This window comes from Argopecten irradians, chromosome 1 (assembly GCF_041381155.1).
Source record: "Argopecten irradians isolate NY chromosome 1, Ai_NY, whole genome shotgun sequence".
NCBI lineage: Eukaryota > Metazoa > Mollusca > Bivalvia > Pectinida > Pectinidae > Argopecten > Argopecten irradians.
In genome coordinates, this window is record NC_091134.1 from 66,919,855 (window position 1) to 66,942,915 (window position 23,061).

Sequence of the window (23,061 nt, forward strand, 5' to 3'; positions counted from 1 at the left end):
GTTGTGGATGGTTATAGTAGTAGGACACAAATCCTATCATCACAGCTCCAGGTTGGTTGTGGATGGTTGTAGTAGTATGACATAAATCCTATCATCACAGCTCCAGGTTGGTTGTGGATGGTTGTAGTAGTAGGACAACACTAATCCTATCATCACAGCTCCAGGCTGGTTGTGGATGGTTGAAGTAGCAGGGCAACACAAATCCTATCATCACAGCTCCAGGTTGGTTGTGGATGGTTGTAGTAGTAGGACAGAAATCCTACATCACAGCTCCAGGTTGGTTGTGGATGGTTGTAGTTGTAGGACACAAATCCTAACATAGCAGCTCCAGGTTGGTTGTGGATGGTTGTAGTAGTAGGACGACACAAATCCTATCATCACAGCTCCAGGTTGGTTGTGGATGGTTGTAGTAGTAGGACAGAAATCCTATCATCACAGCTCCAGGCTGGTTGTGGATGGTTGTAGTAGTAGGACAACACAAATCCTATCATCACAGCTCCAGGTTGGTTGTGGATGGTTGTAGTAGTAGGACGACACAAATCCTATCATCACAGCTCCAGGTTGGTTGTGGATGGTTGTAGTAGTAGGACAGAAATCCTATCATCACAGCTCCAGGTTGGTTGTGGATGGTTGTAGTAGTAGGACGACACAAATCCTATCATCACAGCTCCAGGTTGGTTGTGGATGGTTGTAGTAGTAGGACAGAAATCCTATCATCACAGCTCCAGGCTGGTTGTGGATGGTTGTAGTAGTAGGACAACACAAATCCTATCATCACAGCTCCAGGCTGGTTGTGGATGGTTGTAGTAGTAGGACAGAAATCCTATCATCACAGCTCCAGGTTGGTTGTGGATGGTTGTAGTAGTAGGACGACACAAATCCTATCATCACAGCTCCAGGTTGGTTGTGGATGGTTGTAGTAGTAGGACAGAAATCCTATCATCACAGCTCCAGGTTGGTTGTGGATGGTTGTAGTAGTAGGGACACAAATCCTATCATCACAGCTCCAGGTTGGTTGTGGATGGTTGTAGTAGTAGGACAGAAATCCTATCATCACAGCTCCAGGTTGGTTGTGGATGGTTGTAGTAGTAGGACGACACAAATCCTATCATCACAGCTCCAGGTTGGTTGTGTCAGCCAAAAGCCTATCTAATGAATTGTCACCTAACCAAGTATGACAAATAAACAGTGATGATGGATTGTGTCTGCTCCAAAAGTGATGAAATTGTCTTCTACACTTGCTTCATAAGCTTTACAAAAGTGATCAATCACAAAACTCACCCAATCAAAAGAATAATGTTATCGGTAAAAATCATTTCCCTGTGAGAGAATGACTGCCATCAGAATTGACTGCTTTAATATATTACATCCGATTCATTTGATGCTTGGTAGAAACAGCTCTAGTTAAACCACATCTTACAGAGTGTCGGTGGAGAACCCATAGTAAACCACCATCACACCACCGACAGCTTATCCCATTTATATTTCATAGTGTTTATCATTTCAATCCTAACTATGTAAACTGTAAACTATTTTTTATTCCTGATTGACAACATTCACTTCCGGTACGATACTGAAACACACAATTCTTGGAATACATGCAATGACTTAAATGTGTTTACATCACTTTTTTCAATCATTTTTGAAATGCCTTGAGAAGCAGTTTTCTCTTATCCTGAATAGGGATATATTCAGTATGAGATTTTTCTGTCTCACCCTCAGCTGAAGATATGCGACACTCTGCACTTGTTCAACAATGGTATGACATATGGCAACAGTATCATTACCTCACGGTAATAGTATTACCGCGAAAGCCTCATGTTTGACAACTAAAGAATCTTATCCCCCGGGTTGAGATTCTCCTATTTCTGTCAAAGAGAGTGAAAGGTTTTATAAATCTATCTTTTTTGATCAATTTTTTTTATGAATTTCATTATCAAATCAAACTGGTGAAATTGATAAAAAAGTTTTTCTGTCCATTTTTTTTTTTTTCACATGAGTTATCTCCACTATCTCATTTTTAAACAACAAGAGGCCCAGAGGGCCTGTATCGCTCACCTGGTTTGTAATGCCAAGCAATGTTCTGAACACATGTTGTTTCTTTTCTGAAGGAATTTAAATATAGACCTCTAATTTACCTATTGCGTCCCACCACTCATTCTGCTCCAGGGGACTAAAGCCAAAATTTAAACATACTCTGTCCTCCTTCCTCAGAGGACGTTTCTGGCCAAATTAGGTTACAATCCATACAGAATTCCATGACATGTGACGATTTAAAAGATTTACCTCTTTTTCCACTATTGGGCCCCACTCCTCCTGCCCCTAAGGGGTCAGAGCAAAAATTTATACAAACTCTGTTCCCCTTCCCTCAAGGATTTTTCTGGCCAAATTTGGTTACAATCCATGTATAACTATATGACTAGTAGCGATTTTAAAAGAAAGATTGACAGAATGATGGACGGTGGACACCACACCACAACATAAGGTTACCAGCCCTTCTGGACAGGTGAGCTAAAAATCACAAAATTTAGCAGCTGGAAAAGAGAGCTGATTGACAGTTATTGAGTTATTTACCTAGTAAGATTTTTTTTTTTTCTTCATTTTTGTAAGTTATTATGTGATAGATGTGTTTTAGTGTTGAGCTGTAAAGTTGATCCACACATAAAGTACATGTTTACAATGTGTCTATATACACCGAGACAATAAAGCCTGTATAAACCAGATGTTCTGTAACCCACAGTCAGTACTTATATAGTAATGATAGTACCTCTCACAGGCACACAGTCATGTCACATAGATCAGCTTTAGGTTTTAATAAAATACTTTCTCTTCAGCAAAACAAGAAATTTTTTGATGTAACAAGTTCTTGATATAAAACATTCCCATCTGGTGTGTTCATCTAGCTGCTTCACTTGATATAAAACATTCCCATCTGGTGTGTTCATCTAGCTGCTTCACTTGATATAAAACATTCCCATCTGGTGTGTTCATCTAGCTGCCTCACTTGATATAAAACATTCCCATCTGGTGTGTTCATCTAGCTGCTTCACTTGATATAAAACATTCCCATCTGGTGTGTTCATCTAGCTGCCTCACTTGATATAAAACATTCCCATCTGGTGTGTTCATCTAGCTGCTTCACTTGATATAAAACATTCCCATCTGGTGTGTTCATCTAGCTGCTTCACTTGATATAAAACATTCCCATCTGGTGTGTTCATCTAGCTGCTTCACTTGATATAAAACATTCCCATCTGGTGTGTTCATCTAGCTGCCTCACTTGATATAAAACATTCCCATCTGGTGTGTTCATCTAGCTGCTTCACTTGATATAAAACATTCCCATCTGGTGTGTTCATCTAGCTGCCTCACTTGATATAAAACATTCCCATCTGGTGTGTTCATCTAGCTGCTTCACTTGATATAAAACATTCCCATCTGGTGTGTTCATCTAGCTGCTTCACTTGATATAAAACATTCCCATCTGGTGTGTTCATCTAGCTGCCTCACTTGATATAAAACATTCCCATCTGGTGTGTTCATCTAGCTGCCTCACTTGATATAAAACATTCCCATCTGGTGTGTTCATCTAGCTGCCTCACTTGATATAAAAACATTCCCATCTGGTGTGTTCATCTAGCTGCTTCACTTGATATAAAACATTCCCATCTGGTGTGTTCATCTAGCTGCTTCACTTGATATAAAACATTCCCATCTGGTGTGTTCATCTAGCTGCCTCACTTGATATAAAACATTCCCATCTGGTGTGTTCATCTAGCTGCTTCACTTGATATAAAACATTCCCATCTGGTGTGTTCATCTAGCTGCTTCACTTGATATAAAACATTCCCATCTGGTGTGTTCATCTAGCTGCCTCACTTGATATAAAACATTCCCATCTGGTGTGTTCATCTAGCTGCTTCACTTGATATAAAACATTCCCATCTGGTGTGTTCATCTAGCTGCTTCACTTGATATAAAACATTCCCATCTGGTGTGTTCATCTAGCTGCTTCACTTGATATAAAACATTCCCATCTGGTGTGTTCATCTAGCTGCCTCACTTGATATAAAACATTCCCATCTGGTGTGTTCATCTAGCTGCTTCACTTGATATAAAACATTCCCATCTGGTGTGTTCATCTAGCTGCCTCACTTGATATAAAACATTCCCATCTGGTGTGTTCATCTAGTGCTTCACTTGATATAAAAATTCCCATCTGGTGTGTTCATCTAGCTGCTTCACTTGATATAAAACATTCCCATCTGGTGTGTTCATCTAGCTGCCTCACTTGATATAAAACATTCCCATCTGGTGTGTTCATCTAGCTGCCTCACTTGATATAAAACATTCCCATCTGGTGTGTTCATCTAGCTGCCTCACTTGATATAAAACATTCCCATCTGGTGTGTTCATCTAGCTGCCTCACTTGATATAAAACATTCCCATCTGGTGTGTTCATCTAGCTGCTTCACTTGATATAAAACATTCCCATCTGGTGTGTTCATCTAGCTGCCTCACTTGATATAAAACTCCAAAACATTCCCATCTGGTGTGTTCATCTAGCTGCTTCACTTGATATAAAACATTCCCATCTGGTGTGTTCATCTAGCTGCTTCACTTGATATAAAACATTCCCATCTGGTGTGTTCATCTAGCTGCTTCACTTGATATAAAACATTCCCATCTGGTGTGTTCATCTAGCTGCTTCACTTGATATAAAACATTCCCATCTGGTGTGTTCATCTAGCTGCTTCACTTGATATAAAACATTCCCATCTGGTGTGTTCATCTAGCTGCTTCACTTGATATAAAACATTCCCATCTGGTGTGTTCATCTAGCTGCCTCACTTGATATAAAACATTCCCATCTGGTGTGTTCATCTAGCTGCTTCACTTGATATAAAACATTCCCATCTGGTGTGTTCATCTAGCTGCCTCACTTGATATAAAACATTCCCATCTGGTGTGTTCATCTAGCTGCCTCACTTGATATAAAACATTCCCATCTGGTGTGTTCATCTAGCTGCTTCACTTGATATAAAACATTCCCATCTGGTGTGTTCATCTAGCTGCTTCACTTGATATAAAACATTCCCATCTGGTGTGTTCATCTAGCTGCTTCACTTGATATAAAACATTCCCATCTGGTGTGTTCATCTAGCTGCCTCACTTGATATAAAACATTCCCATCTGGTGTGTTCATCTAGCTGCTTCACTTGATATAAAACATTCCCATCTGGTGTGTTCATCTAGCTGCCTCACTTGATATAAAACATTCCCATCTGGTGTGTTCATCTAGCTGCTTCACTTGATATAAAACATTCCCATCTGGTGTGTTCATCTAGCTGCCTCACTTGATATAAAACATTCCCATCTGGTGTGTTCATCTAGCTGCCTCACTTGATATAAAACATTCCCATCTGGTGTGTTCATCTAGCTGCCTCACTTGATATAAAACATTCCCATCTGGTGTGTTCATCTAGCTGCTTCACTTGATATAAAACATTCCCATCTGGTGTGTTCATCTAGCTGCTTCACTTGATATAAAACATTCCCATCTGGTGTGTTCATCTAGCTGCCTCACTTGATATAAAACATTCCCATCTGGTGTGTTCATCTAGCTGCTTCACTTGATATAAAACATTCCCATCTGGTGTGTTCATCTAGCTGCTTCACTTGATATAAAACATTCCCATCTGGTGTGTTCATCTAGCTGCCTCACTTGATATAAAACATTCCCATCTGGTGTGTTCATCTAGCTGCTTCACTTGATATAAAACATTCCCATCTGGTGTGTTCATCTAGCTGCTTCACTTGATATAAAACATTCCCATCTGGTGTGTTCATCTAGCTGCCTCACTTGATATAAAACATTCCCATCTGGTGTGTTCATCTAGCTGCCTCACTTGATATAAAACATTCCCATCTGGTGTGTTCATCTAGCTGCTTCACTTGATATAAAACATTCCCATCTGGTGTGTTCATCTAGCTGCTTCACTTGATATAAAACATTCCCATCTGGTGTGTTCATCTAGCTGCTTCACTTGATATAAAACATTCCCATCTGGTGTGTTCATCTAGCTGCTTCACTTGATATAAAACATTCCCATCTGGTGTGTTCATCTAGCTGCTTCACTTGATATAAAACATTCCCATCTGGTGTGTTCATCTAGCTGCTTCACTTGATATAAAACATTCCCATCTGGTGTGTTCATCTAGCTGCCTCACTTCAATGTACTATGAATATCATTGATTCAATTTGATTTCTTTATGACTGTCCACGGGCAAGTTTAAGTGGTCATCTACACCAGTATATAACTAGATAAAACCCAGCATTTAATGTGATCTGACCAAACAAATTATCATAAATTCTTTCTAATGCAGGCTTTAGGACTTTGAGCTTAAAAAAGGACTAGGTGAACATCAAAAAGTACGTTTGAAACTGAACCTTTCACATTTCCCACATTGTGATGTCAGACGGTTACACAGGTACATGACTGATCATCAGTTAAAAGCTGTAGTCAGCAGACGGTTTCTGATAAGATCTTAGGTCTTATACCTGTAGATTCATCAGATATATCTGTACTTATTGGTGTATAAAGTCAATCCTAGATATATCTGTACTTATTGGTGTATAAAATCAATCACAGATATATCTGTACTTATTGATGTATAAAGTCAATCCTAGATATATCTGTACTTTATTGGTGTATAAAGTCAATCCTAGACATATCTGTATTTTATTGATGTATAAAGTCAATCCTAGATATATCTGTACTTTATTGATGTATAAAGTCAATCCTAGATATATCTGTACTTTATTGGTGTATAAAGTCAATCCTAGATATATCTGTACTTATTGATGTATAAAGTCAATCCTAGATATATCTGTACTTTATTGGTGTATAAAGTCAATCCTAGATATATCTGTACTTTATTGGTGTATAAAGTCAATCCTAGATATATCTGTACTTTATTGATGTATAAAGTCAATCCTAGATATATCTGTACTTTATTGGTGTATAAAGTCAATCCTAGATATATCTGTACTTTATTGATGTATAAAGTCAATCCTAGATATATCTGTACTTATTGATGTATAAAGTCAATCCTAGATATATATGTACTTTATTATTGATGTATAAAGTCAATCCTAGATATATCTGTACTTTATTGATGTATAAAGTCAATCCTAGATATATCTGTACTTATTGATGTATAAAGTCAATCCTAGATATATCTGTACTTTATTGATGTATAAAGTCAATCCTAGATATATCTGTACTATATTGATGTATAAAGTCAATCCTAGATATATCTGTACTTTATTGATGTATAAAGTCAATCCTAGATATATCTGTACTTTATTGATGTATAAAATCAATCCTAGATATATCTGTACTTTATTGATGTATAAAGTCAATCCTAGATATATCTGTACTTTATTGATGTATAAAGTCAATCCTAGATATATCTGTACTTTATTGATGTATAAAGTCAATCCTAGATATATCTGTACTTTATTGGTGTATAAAGTCAATCCTAGACATATCTGTATTTTATTGATGTATAAAGTCAATCCTAGATATATCTGTACTTTAATGATGTATAAAATCAATCCTAGATATATCTGTACTTTATTGATGTATAAAGTCAATCCTTGATATATATTGATGTATAAAGTCAATCCTAGATATATCTGTACTTTATTGGTGTATAAAGTCAATCCTAGATATATCTGTACTTATTGGTGTATAAAATCAATCACAGATATATCTGTACTTATTGATGTATAAAGTCAATCCTAGATATATCTGTACTTTATTGGTGTATAAAGTCAATCCTAGACATATCTGTATTTTATTGATGTATAAAGTCAATCACAGATATATCTGTACTTTATTGATGTATAAAGTCAATCCTAGATATATCTGTACTTATTGATGTATAAAGTCAATCCTAGATATATCTGTACTTATTGATGTATAAAGTCAATCCTAGATATATCTGTACTTAATTGATGTATAAAGTCAATCCTAGATATATATTGATGTATAAAGTCAATCCTAGATATATATGTACTTTATTGATGTATAAAGTCAATCCTAGATATATCTGTACTTTATTGGTGTATAAAGTCAATCCTAGATATATCTGTACTTATTGATGTATAAAGTCAATCCTAGATATATCTGTACTTATTGATGTATAAAGTCAATCCTAGGTATATCTGTACTTTATTGATGTATAAAGTCAATCCTAGATATATCTGTACTTTATTGATGTATAAAGTCAATCCTAGATATATCTGTACTTTATTGGTGTATAAAGTCAATCCTAGATATATCTGTACTTTATTGATGTATAAAGTCAATCCTAGATATATCTGTACTTTATTGATGTATAAAGTCAATCCTAGATATATCTGTACTTTATTGATGTATAAAGTCAATCCTAGAAATATCTGTACTTATTGATGTATAAAGTCAATCCTAGATATATCTGTACTTTATTGGTGTATAAAGTCAATCCTAGACATATCTGTATTTTATTGATGTATAAAGTCAATCCTAGATATATCTGTACTTTATTGATGTATAAAGTCAATCCTAGATATATCTGTACTTTATTGATGTATAAAGTCAATCCTAGATATATCTGTACTTTATTGATGTATAAAGTCAATCCTAGATATATATTGATGTATAAAGTCAATCCTAGATATATCTGTACTTTATTGATGTATAAAGTCAATCCTAGATATATCTGTACTTATTGATGTATAAAGTCAATCCTAGATATATCTGTACTTTATTGATGTATAAAGTCAATCCTAGATATATCTGTACTTTATTGATGTATAAAGTCAATCCTAGATATATCTGTACTTTATTGATGTATAAAGTCAATCCTAGATATATCTGTACTTTATTGATGTATAAAGTCAATCCTAGATATATCTGTACTTTATTGGTGTATAAAGTCAATCCTAGATATATCTGTACTTATTGATGTATAAAGTCAATCCTAGATATATATGTACTTTATTATTGATGTATAAAGTCAATCCTAGATATATCTGTACTTTATTGATGTATAAAGTCAATCCTAGATATATCTGTACTTATTGATGTATAAAGTCAATCCTAGATATATCTGTACTTTAATGATGTATAAAATCAATCCTAGATATATCTGTACTTATTGATGTATAAAGTCAATCCTAGATATATCTGTACTTTATTGATGTATAAAGTCAATCCTAGATATATCTGTACTTTATTGATGTATAAAGTCAATCCTAGATATATCTGTACTTTATTGATGTATAAAATCAATCCTAGATATATCTGTACTTTATTGATGTATAAAGTCAATCCTAGATATATCTGTACTTTATTGATGTATAAAGTCAATCCTAGATATATATGTACTTTATTGATGTATAAAGTCAATCCTAGATATATCTGTACTTTATTGATGTATAAAGTCAATCCTAGATATATCTGTACTTATTGATGTATAAAGTCAATCCTAGATATATATGTACTTTATTGATGTATAAAGTCAATCCTAGATATATATGTACTTTATTGATGTATAAAGTCAATCCTAGATATATCTGTACTTTATTGATGTATAAAGTCAATCCTAGATATATCTGTACTTTATTGATGTATAAAGTCAATCCTAGATATATCTGTACTTATTGATGTATAAAGTCAATCCTAGATATATCTGTACTTGATTGATGAATAAAGTCAATCCTAGATATATCTGTACTTTATTGATGTATAAAATCAATCCTAGATATATATTTATGTATAAAGTCAATCCTAGATATATCTGTACTTTATTGATGTATAAAGTCAATCCTAGATATATCTGTACTTATTGATGTATAAAGTCAATCCTAGATATATCTGTACTTGATTGATGAATAAAGTCAATCCTAGATATATCTGTACTTTATTGATGTATAAAATCAATCCTAGATGTATCTGTACTTATTGATGTATAAAGTCAATCCTAGATATATCTGTACTTATTGATGTATAAAGTCAATCACAGATATATCTGTACTGTATTGATATATAAAGTCAATCCTAGATATATCTGTACTTATTGGTGTATAAAGTCAATCCTAGATATATATGTACTTTATTGGTGTATAAAGTCAATCCTAGATATATCTGTACTTTATTGATGTATAAAGTCAATCCTAGATATATCTGTACTTTATTGATGTATAAAGTCAATCCTAGATATATATGTACTTTATTGATGTATAAAGTCAATCCTAGATATATTTGTACTTTATTGATGTATAAAGTCAATCCTAGATATATTTGTACTTTATTGATGTATAAAGTAAATCCTAGACATATCTGTACTTTATTGATGTATAAAGTCAATCCTAGATATATCTATACTTTATTGGTGTATAAAGTCAATCCTAGATATATCTGTACTTTATTGGTGTATAAAGTCAATCCTAGATATATCTGTACTTTATTGGTGTATAAAGTCAATCCTAGATATATCTGTACTTTATTGATGTATAAAGTCAATCCTAGATATATCTGTACTTTATTGGTGTATAAAGTCAATTCTAGATATATCTGTACTTATTGATGTATAAAGTCAATCCTAGATATATCTGTACTTTATTGATGTATAAAGTCAATTCTAGATATATCTGTACTTTATTGATGTATAAAGTCAATCCTAGATATATCTGTACTTTATTGATGTATAAAGTCAATCCTAGATATATCTGTACTTTATTGATGTATAAAGTCAATCCTAGATATATCTGTACTTATTGATGTATAAAGTCAATCCTAGATATATTTGTACTTTATTGATGTATAAAGTCAATCCTAGATATATCTGTACTTTATTGATGTATAAAGTCAATCCTAGATATATCTGTACTTTATTGATGTATAAAGTCAATCCTAGATATATCTGTACTTTATTGATGTATAAAGTCAATCCTAGATATATCTGTACTTATTGATGTATAAAATCAATCCTAGACATATCTGTACTTTATTGGTGTATAAAGTCAATCCTAGATATATCTGTACTTATTGATGTATAAAGTCAATCTCAGATATATCCTTATATTGTATGATCAGTTGTGTTGGTTAACATTTATATGTAAAATTGTTGTGTAACATCCTCTTTCCTTAAACATACCTTGCAGTTGTGTAATTATCAATCCTCATTTTCATTTCATGTACTGTATTTGACTCAATCAGGGTCTATGTCCCTGTAAGTAACCCTCCCATTTATGAGGCCTCATTTCAATTCAGATCAAACTACCAAAACTGTATAGGTTTGCAATAATTTCGTCTTATTAAGCAGCTTTTCACTTTTCCCAATTTTCTAAAGGCATTGGGTGCTTATCGGGTCGTATACGCTTTTTTGTTTTAAGAATGTGTTTAAATGCCAAGACAGGCCATTGCATAGAGTTGTACATTTACATAGCATACACCCTTAACCCAAACAGCAAAATTTGTCGCAATAAATGACAAACAAATTCCATAGAATATTTTTTTCTTCTTTGGGTGTCAGTGCAATTCCCTCAAAACAGCATACAATCAAATGAGCCTTGACCATGTGTAATATGTATGCATTATGTTGACATTCCCCATAGAGATATTCAGTTCCTATTTGCCTATAAAGGTTTCAAGTTAATGTTTAATCAAAAGGCCCTTTTTACGGAAGTCTGTAACTTAGAAAAAACTTTTACCCTTTAAAAAAACCACCAATAATCAGAAGACATGTTTGAAACAGGTTCTCTAACCATCTAGTAAAAGACTACCTTGTTTTTTGAAACAGGTTCTCTAACCATCTTAGTAAAAGACTACCTTGTTTAGTCCACATTTGTTTTTATCAGTTCCGCATCAGCACCTCAGCTCGACCAATCACATGGGCCCAGTGATCCTATTACACATATCAGACATGATGACATTTACAATAGGATGAAGTGTAATTTGGTATTACCAAGCAGTTAGAAGGACTCTGGTACCTTTCCACAGACATTTGATACCATTACAGACTGCAAGTGTCTAGGGGGTGACAGAAATAGATCTTTATAGAACCTGTGGAGGGAAAGTTATTCTATAATACAGATCACATGCGGGCATGGAACCGTGGGCTCAGCCCTCACACTTCACTGAACGCAAGTCTTTGACATGCAATATAGGAAAGATGCAGAATCCAACACAATCCATTATTCATTCTGTAATAACGGATACTGTGAACGATGAGCACTGATTTATCTGGTAGGACGTTGAGGAGTGGGGAATCTACGGAGAGAACATTCAGGGATACAACTGAATGATATATGGAGCAAGTCATCTGAAATAAAGAATGATACTGTTCTCGCAGCAAGAGGCGGGATCAAAGGATTAAAGAAAAGGCTACAAGGTCACAAGTTTGGCTGATCAGGAAGTTTAGGGTACAAATATGGAACAGAAGTCAGCAGTGAGATTGTGGTGCCATTTATATAGCGATACACAGTCTGATCATCTTCAGATAAACACTGAATTTTTCAAGTTCGAGTATATATTTTTAGCCAAACATATTTACATGGTAGCTATCATCTTCAATGCATGTTTATTGCATGACAGGGCCGTACCAAAAGAAAGATTTTTCATCTACAGCAACTGTTATACTTACAAATGTGAATAATTTAGAGTGTACCTGGTCTTCTACACAGAAACTAGGAAAGAAGAAATCCCAAAACAACAATCTCCATTAATGATTTAAACCTGTTAGGACCAAAGCAAGATATGTTTTCTGTTAATGAATTGGCTTCTTCTTTGAATCATTATTCATGATAAGCATACTAGCCTTTTTGACTTCAGAGGCTTCATACATCCTCAAAAAAAAATGTTAGAAAACATTACACCATCAACTGATCAACACCTCCACCAGTTGTAGCCCAATGTAACAACAGCTATAGGTCACTCAGGGCTATATACATTGTAGTGCTATCTTACTGACACAACCTCACTAGTTAGTACAGAAAAGACAGTTATCATGTTTCCTTCATGCTATTTGAAGGAGAGAAGCTACATCTGTACCATTTTCATAGACTATTGTGTGTCTAATTATTGAGAATATTAAGAACCTAGAGACGTCCTTTTAGTGGAAAAAACTCTAATGACACATTAAAGAAGTTGTAAGGAGGAAGTAAATTAGATCCAAAATGCCTTTCTGAAGCTAACAGGTACTATTTCTAATGTCCTATCTGCACACAGAATATGCTTATGAACTGGGTTATATTATCAAATACAGTCATTGACCTTGGAAACATCAGTCATATTAATATATTGAAGTCATGTAGGCAGTACACTAAATTCAATCAACTGACTTCAATAAAACCTGTCAACTAAGGTTTTTTTTCTTCTAACACCAAGATCCTTGCACATTGCTAAAGGGATTAACAGAATAGATCTATTTTCTTAGCATTTGTGTAAGACGTGAGCTTTACATAAGGATAAAACAAACACTTTTCTCTACATAAGTTCAAATTCCATCCATACCATACAGTAGCTATTAAGATTGAAACAGAAAACATGTTTATCCAGGACATAATTCAGGGACACGGAGATTTATGTGTTCTTGTGTAAAAACAACAGGAAACAGATGTCCAACCATAGACTATAGACTCCCCAACCCAATCAGTTTATCTATTGTGTCAAAGGGAGATAACTTCTACTAAAGGGAAATAACTCATGTCATCAGGAACAACATTTCCTGCTATCTATTAATGTATATGAGGTCTACACACTCTATATATATACCACTGGCAATAAAGTTGTTAATAATAGGATGACATTAGCCATAAACAGGTGAAGCATAAGGATGGAAATTCCTATTAAGAGTAATTTACTTCTTCATTTGATAAAGTAGTAGAACTGTAAGTTTTGCTTCAATTCTCACCCTCATTTCTGAATAATGGTTTGTATAGTTTATTACATACAAATGTACACAATGGACACCACACCAGGTGCTTTTGAAGTTACTTCTTTAATTGATTTTATGTCTTATCCCACTTGATCCATGATTTTGATGCAATTTTCAATTAAATACAAAATACATTGAATATTAAACATAGCTTTACAGGTAACAGTCGCACTGGTTGTTTGATTTTCTGATAAAAAACACATAACTAAAGTACATGTAACTTCATTCATCTACATGTAATTACTATCTATACAGGTGAGACAACTGATATCATGGAAATGTTATATTCAATACGCAGGGGAGACACCTGCTAGTATGGAAAATATAATATGTGGAGGGGAGACAACTGCTAGTGTGGAAAACATAATATGTGAGGGGGAGATAACTGCTAGTGTGGAAATATAATTTTGGGAGGGGAGATAATTGCTAGTGTGGAAAATATAATATGTAGAGGGGAGACAACTGCTAGTGTGGAAAATACAATCTATGTAGGGGAGATAACTGCTAGTTAGGAAAATATAATCTATGGAGGGAGATAATTGCTAGTATGGAATATATTCTATAGAGGTGAGACAACTGTGAGTGTGAAAATATATTCTATGGATGGGAGATAACTGCTAAAGTAACTATAAAGGGGAGATAAATCATTTTAACATATTACATGGATTAAATACAACTGCTGTTGTTAATAAAACTATTGATGGTTTTAGTATCAACGGTAAGAATTTAATGTGTGCCCTATATATATATAAACAAGAGAGCAATCATGGACAATAAGGAAAACAAATTTACATTTAAGTCAAGTTAAAGGACTTACCCTATGTCCTGGATGGGTGGAGCTCATGGTCTGGTAGGACCCTGTGGACGACTGACGACTGACCCCTAGGGAGTCATTTAAGGCGGTATGGGAGTTAGGCAGGGGCTGGACATGTTCTGTGACAACCTGGCTCCGTCCAGGTCGTTCAAACCTGAAGAAAGAAAAGATAACTCCAAAACATGATGGACAAAATGGGCAGTTCTCGGCCCCATACACATCCGACATGGTAACAGGGGTCAGTCTTTGTCACAACCACTCCAAGTCACATGTCCATAACTGACCAGTTTAAACTGACTGGACAAGGTATAGGGCAGCACAATATCATATCCAATAAGTCACACATTATCACACAAACTCCCAGCTTCCCACCAACATTTATTCTCACAATGAATACTTTTTTGTGTATATTTCAGCCATACAAAAACTCCGGGTTAAACATAATTATATCCAAGGGACATGTAATAAATCCATTTATTCAAGGCCGTGTGAAGTTTTAAGGTAACGCCTGACCCTGTGCTGTCCTAGAATCCAATCAGTGCAGGGCTGTCCCAGTTACATTGGATTACAGCATCAAAGTAACATACAGATACTCAGGACCCCACGGTACATGAGTCCTAAGTTTGACTCCAAAGTCAAGGTCTACAGTGCACGAGTCCTGAGTTTGACTCCAGAGTCAGGTTATCTCCCTGCAAGAGTAGTGGAGTCCAGCATGCGAGTGAGCTGGACAGAGTGTTCATCACTACCATAGCCTGCTGTCCTACTGCTGCTTCTGATGCTGTATTGATTTCCAGCCCTGTCCCTATGTAAACTATATGACAGCTCTAACTTAAGCTAGTTTACAGCGACAGTTAATCCACGCATACACTCCAAAATATGGACCACATGGAACTCCAGTGTCCTTAGATGGACAACATCTCAGGTAAACAAAAATAAGAACTGAAGGGACCAACAATGTCCTGGTGTAATCAATATATCTGTCAGGTATATGATGCATGTTACATAGTTACAGGTGAATCATCCGTATTTAATACACAATATACACGTTTTAAGTAACGATTTCAGTACTCACACTGATTTATGATATGGACTTGTAATCAACTGTTAAAAAGTCATCTCAAACAAACATGTATCAGATCCTTTTTGAAATATTTCAATTTGAATGTTATAAATAGGTTCACTGCATGACTTAACAGAGATGTATATTTCTTGCCTATGTATATAAGTATATAAGGAAATGAAGCGTAACTACCAGACCAGAAATTCAATCAGTAGAAATAAACTATCCACTTGGTCTGACAGTCAGTCTTCTAGACCGTGTTATCATAGAGAAGTCATTTAACTCTACAAATCCCTGTCCCTATATAATCATTGGTTCATGGGAAAATACGGACCTAAAGGTAGTATAGACATTGGATGTAAGGTTATAGAGACGTTGGATGTAAGGTTATTTAGACATTGAATGTAAGGTTATATAGACATTGGATGTAAGGTTATATATATGTTGGATGTAAGGTTATAGAGACGTTGGACGTAAGGTTATATAGATGTTGGATGTAAGGTTATAGAGACGTTGGATGTAAGGTTATATAGACATTGGATGTAAGGTTATATAGACATTGGATGCAAGGTTATTTAGACGTTAGATACAAGGTTATATAGACATTGGATGTAAGGTTATAGAGACGTTGGATGTAAGGTTATATAGACATTGGATGTAAGGTTATTTAGACGTTAGATACAAGGTTATATAGACATTGGATGTAAGGTTATAGAGACGTTGGATGTAAGGTTATATAGACATTGGATGTAAGGTTATTTAGACGTTAGATACAAGGTTATATAGACATTGGATGTAAGGTTATATAGACGTTGGATGTAAGGTTATATAGACATTGGATGTAAGGTTATTTAGACATTGATGTAAGGTTATTAGACATTGAATGTAAGGTTATATAGACATTGGATGTAAGTGTATAGGTTAGATATAGACGTTAGATGTAAGGTTATATAGACGTTGGATGTAAGGTTATATAGACATTGGATGTAAGGTTATTTAGACATTGGATGTAAGGTTATATAGACGTTGGATGTAAGGTTATATAGACGTTGGATGTAAGGTTATATAGACATTGGATGTAAGGTTATATAGACATTGGATGTAAGGTTATTTAGACGTTAGATACAAGGTTATATAGACATTGGATGTAAGGTTATAGAGACGTTGGATGTAAGGTTATATAGACATTGGATGTAAGGTTATTTAGACATTGGATGTAAGGTTATTTAGACGTTAGATGTAAGGTTATATAGACATTGGATGTAAGGTTATAGAGACAGTGGATGTAAGGTAATATAGACATTGGATGTAAGGTTATATAGACATTGGATGTAAGGTTATATAGACGTTAGATACAAGGTTATATAGACATTGGATGTAAGGTTATATAGACGTTGGATGTAAGGTTATTTAGACATTGGATGTAAGGTTATAGAGACGTTGGATGTAAGGTTATATAGACATTGGATGTAAGGTTATATAGACATTGGATGTAAGGTTATATAGACGTTGGATGTAAGGTTATTTAGACATTGAATGTAAGGTTATATAGATGTTAGATGTAAGGTTATATAGATGTTGGATGTAAGGTTATGTTAATGTTGGATGTAAGGTTATTTAGACTTTCGATGTAAGGTTATAGAGATGTGGATGTAAGGTTATTTAGACGTTGGATTTAAGGTTAAATACACGTTGGATGTAAGGTTATTTAGACATTGGATGTAAGGTTATAGAGACGTTGGATGTAAGGTTATAAAGACGTTGGATGTAAGGTTATATAGACATTGGATGTAAGGTTATATAGACATTGGATGTAAGGTTATAGAGACGTTGGATGTAAGGTTATATAGACATTGGATGTAAGGTTATAGAGACGTTGGATGTAAGGTTATATAGACATTGGATGTAAGGTTATTTAGACGTTGGATGTAAGGTTATATAGATGTTGGATGTAAGGTTATATAGATGTTGGATGTAAGGTTATAAAGACGTTGGATGTAAGGTTATATAGACATTGGATGTAAGGTTATATAGACATTGGATGTAAGGTTATAGAGACGTTGGATGTAATGTTATATAGACATTGGATGTAAGGTTATATAGACGTTGGATGTAATGTTATATAGACATTGGATGTAAGGTTATAGAGATACGTTGGATGTAAGGTTATAGAGACGTTGGATGTAAGGTTATATAGATGTTGGATGTAAGGTTATAAAGACGTTGGATGTAAGGTTATATAGACATTGGATGTAAGGTTATATAGACAGTTGGATGTAAGGTTATATAGACGTTGGATGTAAGGTTATTTAGACATTGGATGTAAGGTTATATAGACGTAATAGACATTGGATGTAAGGTTATTAGACGTTGGATGTAAGGTTATATAGACGTTGGATGTAAGGTTATATAGACGTTGGATGTAAGGTTATATAGACATTGGATGTAAGGTTATATAGACATTGGATGTAAGGTTATTTAGACGTTAGATGTAAGGTTATATAGACATTGGATGTAAGGTTATAGAGACGTTGGATGTAAGGTTATATAGACATTGGATGTAAGGTTATATAGACATTGGATGTAAGGTTATTTAGACATTGGATGTAAGGTTATTTAGACGTTAGATACAAGGTTATATAGACATTGGATGTAAGGTTATAGAGACGTTGGATGTAAGGTTATATAGACATTGGATGTAAGGTTATTTAGACATTGGATGAAGGTTATTTAGACGTTAGATACAAGGTTATATAGACATTGGATGTAAGGTTATAGAGGCAGTGGATGTAAGGTTATATAGACATTGGATGTAAGGTAATTTAGACGTTAGATGTAAGGTTATATAGACATTGGATGTAAGGTTATAGAGACGTTGGATGTAAGGTTATATAGACATTGGATGTAAGGTTATTTAGACATTGGATGTAAGGTTATTTAGACGTTAGATGTAAGGTTATATAGACATTGGATGTAAGGTTATATAGACGTTGGATGTAAGGTTATTTAGACATTGGATGTAAGGTTATATAGACGTTGGATGTAAGGTTATATAGACATTGGATGTAAGGTTATATAGAGTTGTGGATGTTAAGGATTATTATAGAGTTGGATAGTAAGGGATTATTTAGACTTTAGATGTAAGGTTATATAGATGTTGGATGTAAGGTTATATAGATGTTGGATGTAAGGTTATAAAGACGTTGGATGTAAGGTTATATAGACATTGGATGTAAGGTTATATAGACATTGGATGTAAGGTTATAGAGACGTTGGATGTAAGGTTATATAGACATTGGATGTAAGGTTATATAGACGTTGGATGTAAGGTTATATAGACATTGGATGTAAGGTTATATAGACGTTGGATGTAAGGTTATATAGAGTTGGATGTAAGGTTATATAGATGTTGGATGTAAGGTTATATAGAGACGTTGGATGTAAGGTTATATAGACATTGGATGTAAGGTTATATAGACATTGATTGGATGTAAGGTTATTTAGTTATTTAGTTGGATGTAAGGTTATATAGACATTGGATGTAAGGTTATATAGACGTTGGATGTAAGGTTATAGAGACGTTGGATGTAAGGTTATAGAGACGTTGGATGTAAGGTTATTTAGACATTGGATGTAAGGTTATATAGACATTGGATGTAAGGTTATTTAGACGTTAGATACAAGGTTATATAGACATTGGATGTAAGGTTATTTAGACGTTGGATGTAAGGTTATATAGACATTGGATGTAAGGTTATATAGACGTTGGATGTAAGGTTATATAGACGTTGGATGTAAGGTTATTTAGACATTGGATGTAAGGTTATATAGACATTGGATGTAAGGTTATTTAGACGTTAGATACAAGGTTTTTTAGACATTGGATGTAAGGTTATTTGCGTTGGATGTAAGGTTTGTAGACGTTAGATGTAAGGTTATATAGACATTGGATGTAAGGTTATAGAGCAGTGGATGTAAGGTTATATAGACATTGGATGTAAGGTTAATTATAGACATTGGATGTAAGGTTATATAGACATTGGATGTAAGGTTATATAGACGTTGGATGTAAGGTTATATAGACATTGGATGTAAGGTTATTTAGACATTGGATGTAAGGTTATTTAGACGTTAGATACAAGGTTATATAGACATTGGATGTAAGGTTATATAGACATTGGATGTAAGGTTATATAGACATTGGATGTAAGGTTATATAGACGTTGGATGTAAGGTTATATAGACATTGGATGTAAGGTTATATAGACGTTGGATGTAAGGTTATATAGACATTGGATGTAAGGTTATAGAGATGTTGGATGTAAGGTTATATAGACATTGGATGTAAGGTTATTTAGACGTTAGATGTAAGGTTATATAGATGTTGGATGTAAGGTTATATAGACGTTGGATGTAAGGTTATTTAGACATTGGATGTAAGGTTATTTAGACATTGGATGTAAGGTTATATAGACATGTTGGATGTAAGGTTATATAGATGTTGGATGTAAGGTTATATAGTTAATGTTGGATGTAAGGTTATTAGACGTTGGATGTAAGGTTATATACATGTTAGGGATGTAAGGTTATATAGATGACATTGATGTAAGGTTATATAGAGACGATTGGATGTTAAGGTTATGTAGGTTTTTAGACTTTGGATGTAAGGTTATATAGACACGTTGGATGTAAGGTTATAGAGACATTGGATGTAAGGTTATATAGACGTTGGATGTAAGGTTTATACGTAGAGGTTGGATGTAAGGTTATAGAGACGTTGGATGTAAGGTTATATAGACATTGGATGTAAGGTTATAGAGATGTTGGATGTAAGGTTATATAGATGTTGGATGTAAGGTTATTTAGATGTTAGATGTAAGGTTATATAGATGTTGGATGTAAGGTTATATAGATGTTGGATGTAAGGTTATATAGACGTTGGATGTAAGGTTATATAGACATTGGATGTAAGGTTATATAGACATTGGATGTAAGGTTATATAGACGTTGGATGTAAGGTTATATAGACGTTGGATGTAAGGTTATATAGACATTGGATGTAAGGTTATATACACGTTGGATGTAAGGTTATTTAGACATTGGATGTAAGGTGATATAGATGTTGGATGTAAGGTCATATAGACATTGGATGTAATGTTATATAGACATTGGATGTAATGTTATATAGACATTGGATTTAATGTTATTTAGACGTTGGATGTAAGGTTATATAGATGTTGGATGTAAGGTTATATAGACGTTGGATGTAAGGTTATATAGACATTGGATGTAAGGTTATATAGACGTTGGATGTAAGGTTATTTAGACATTGGATGTAAGGTTATATAGATGTTGGATGTAAGGTTATATAGATGTTGGATGTAAGGTTATATAGACGTTGGATGTAAGGTTATATAGATGTTGGATGTAAGGTTATATAGACGTTGGATGTAAGGTTATATAGACATTGGATGTAAGGTTATATAGACATTGGATGTAAGGTTATATAGACATTGGATGTAAAGGTTATATAGACATTGTATGTAAGGTTATGTAAGGTTATGTAAGGTTACTATAGATGTTGGATGTAAGGTTATATAGATGTTGGATGTAAGGTTATATAGATGTTGGATGTAAGGTTATATAGACGTTGGATGTAAGGTTATATAGATGTTGGATGTAAGGTTATATAGACGTTGGATGTAAGGTTATATAGACATTGGATGTAAGGTTATATAGACATTGGATGTAAGGTTATATAGACGTTAGATGTAAGGTTATATAGACATTGGATGTAAGGTTATATAGATGTTGGATGTAAGGTTATATAGACGTTGGATGTAAGGTTATATAGACGTTGGATGTAAGGTTATATAGATGTTGGATGTAAGGTTATATAGACGTTGGATGTAAGGTTATATAGACATTGGATGTAAGGTTATATAGACATTGGATGTAATGTTATATAGACATTGGATGTAAGGTTATATAGATGTTAGATGTAAGGTTATATAGACGTTGGATGTAAGGTTATATAGACGTTAGATGTAATGTTATATAGACATTGGATGTAATGTTATATAGACATTGGATATAAGGTTATATAGATGTTGGATGTAAGGTTATATAGACATTGGATGTAATGTTATATAGAGACATTGGATGTAAGGTTATATAGATGTTAGATGTAATGTTATATAGATGTTGGATGTAAGGTTATATAGACGTGGATGTAAGGTTATATAGATGTTAGATGTAATGTTATATAGACGTTGGATATAAGGTTATATAGATGTTGGATGTAAGGTTATATAGACGATGGATGTAAGGTTATAGAGACATTGGATGTAAGGTTATATAGATGTTAGATGTAAGGTTATATAGACGTTAGATGTAAGGTTATATAGACGTTAGATGTAAGTTATTAGACTTTAGATGTAAGGTTATACAGACGTTAGATGTAATGTTATATAGACATTGGTATAAGGTTATATAGACATTGTATGTAAGGTTATATAGATGTTGGATGTAAGGTTATATAGATGTTGGATGTAAGGTTATTTAGACTTTAGATGTAAGGTTATATAGATGTTGGATGTAAGGTTATATAGATGTTGGATGTAAGGTTATATAGATGTTAGATGTAAGGTTATATAGATGTTGGATGTAAGGTTATTTAGACTTTCGATGTAAGGTTATATAGATGTTAGATGTAAGGTTATTTAGACTTTAGATGTAAGGTTATATAGACGTTGGATGTAAGGTTATATAGACGTTGGATGTAGGTTATATAGATGTTAGATGTAAGGTTATATAGATGTTGGATGTAAGGTTATATAGAGGTTGGATGTAAGGTTATTTAGACTTTAGATGTAAGGTTATATAGACGTTGGATGTAGGTTTATATAGACGTTGGATGTAGGTTATATAGACTGTTAGATGTAAGGTTATATAGATGTTGGATGTAAGGTTATATAGACTTTCGATGTAAGGTTATAGAGATGTGGATGTAAGGTTATATAGACATTGGATGTAAGGTTATATAGACATTGGATGTAAGGTTATTTAGACGTTAGATACAAGGTTATATAGACATTGGATGTAAGGTTATTTAGATGTTGGATGTAAGGTTATATAGATGTTGGATGTAAGGTTATATAGATGTTGGATGTAAGGTTATTTAAACTTTAGATGTAAG

At 33.9% G+C, this 23,061-nt stretch overlaps 1 protein-coding gene across 4 annotated transcripts in view; it reads right to left on the reverse strand.

The window, feature by feature from the left end:
- The window catches only part of LOC138306062 (synaptotagmin-7-like), a 446,275-nt gene that overhangs the window by 107,156 nt on the left and 316,058 nt on the right, over positions 1–23,061 (reverse strand). For all 4 annotated transcript variants that reach the window (XM_069246411.1, XM_069246420.1, XM_069246436.1 and 1 more), the window contains one exon: positions 14,807–14,957. In XM_069246411.1, coding sequence (XP_069102512.1) covers positions 14,807–14,957 — 151 coding nt within the window. The remainder of the gene's footprint in view (positions 1–14,806; positions 14,958–23,061) is intronic.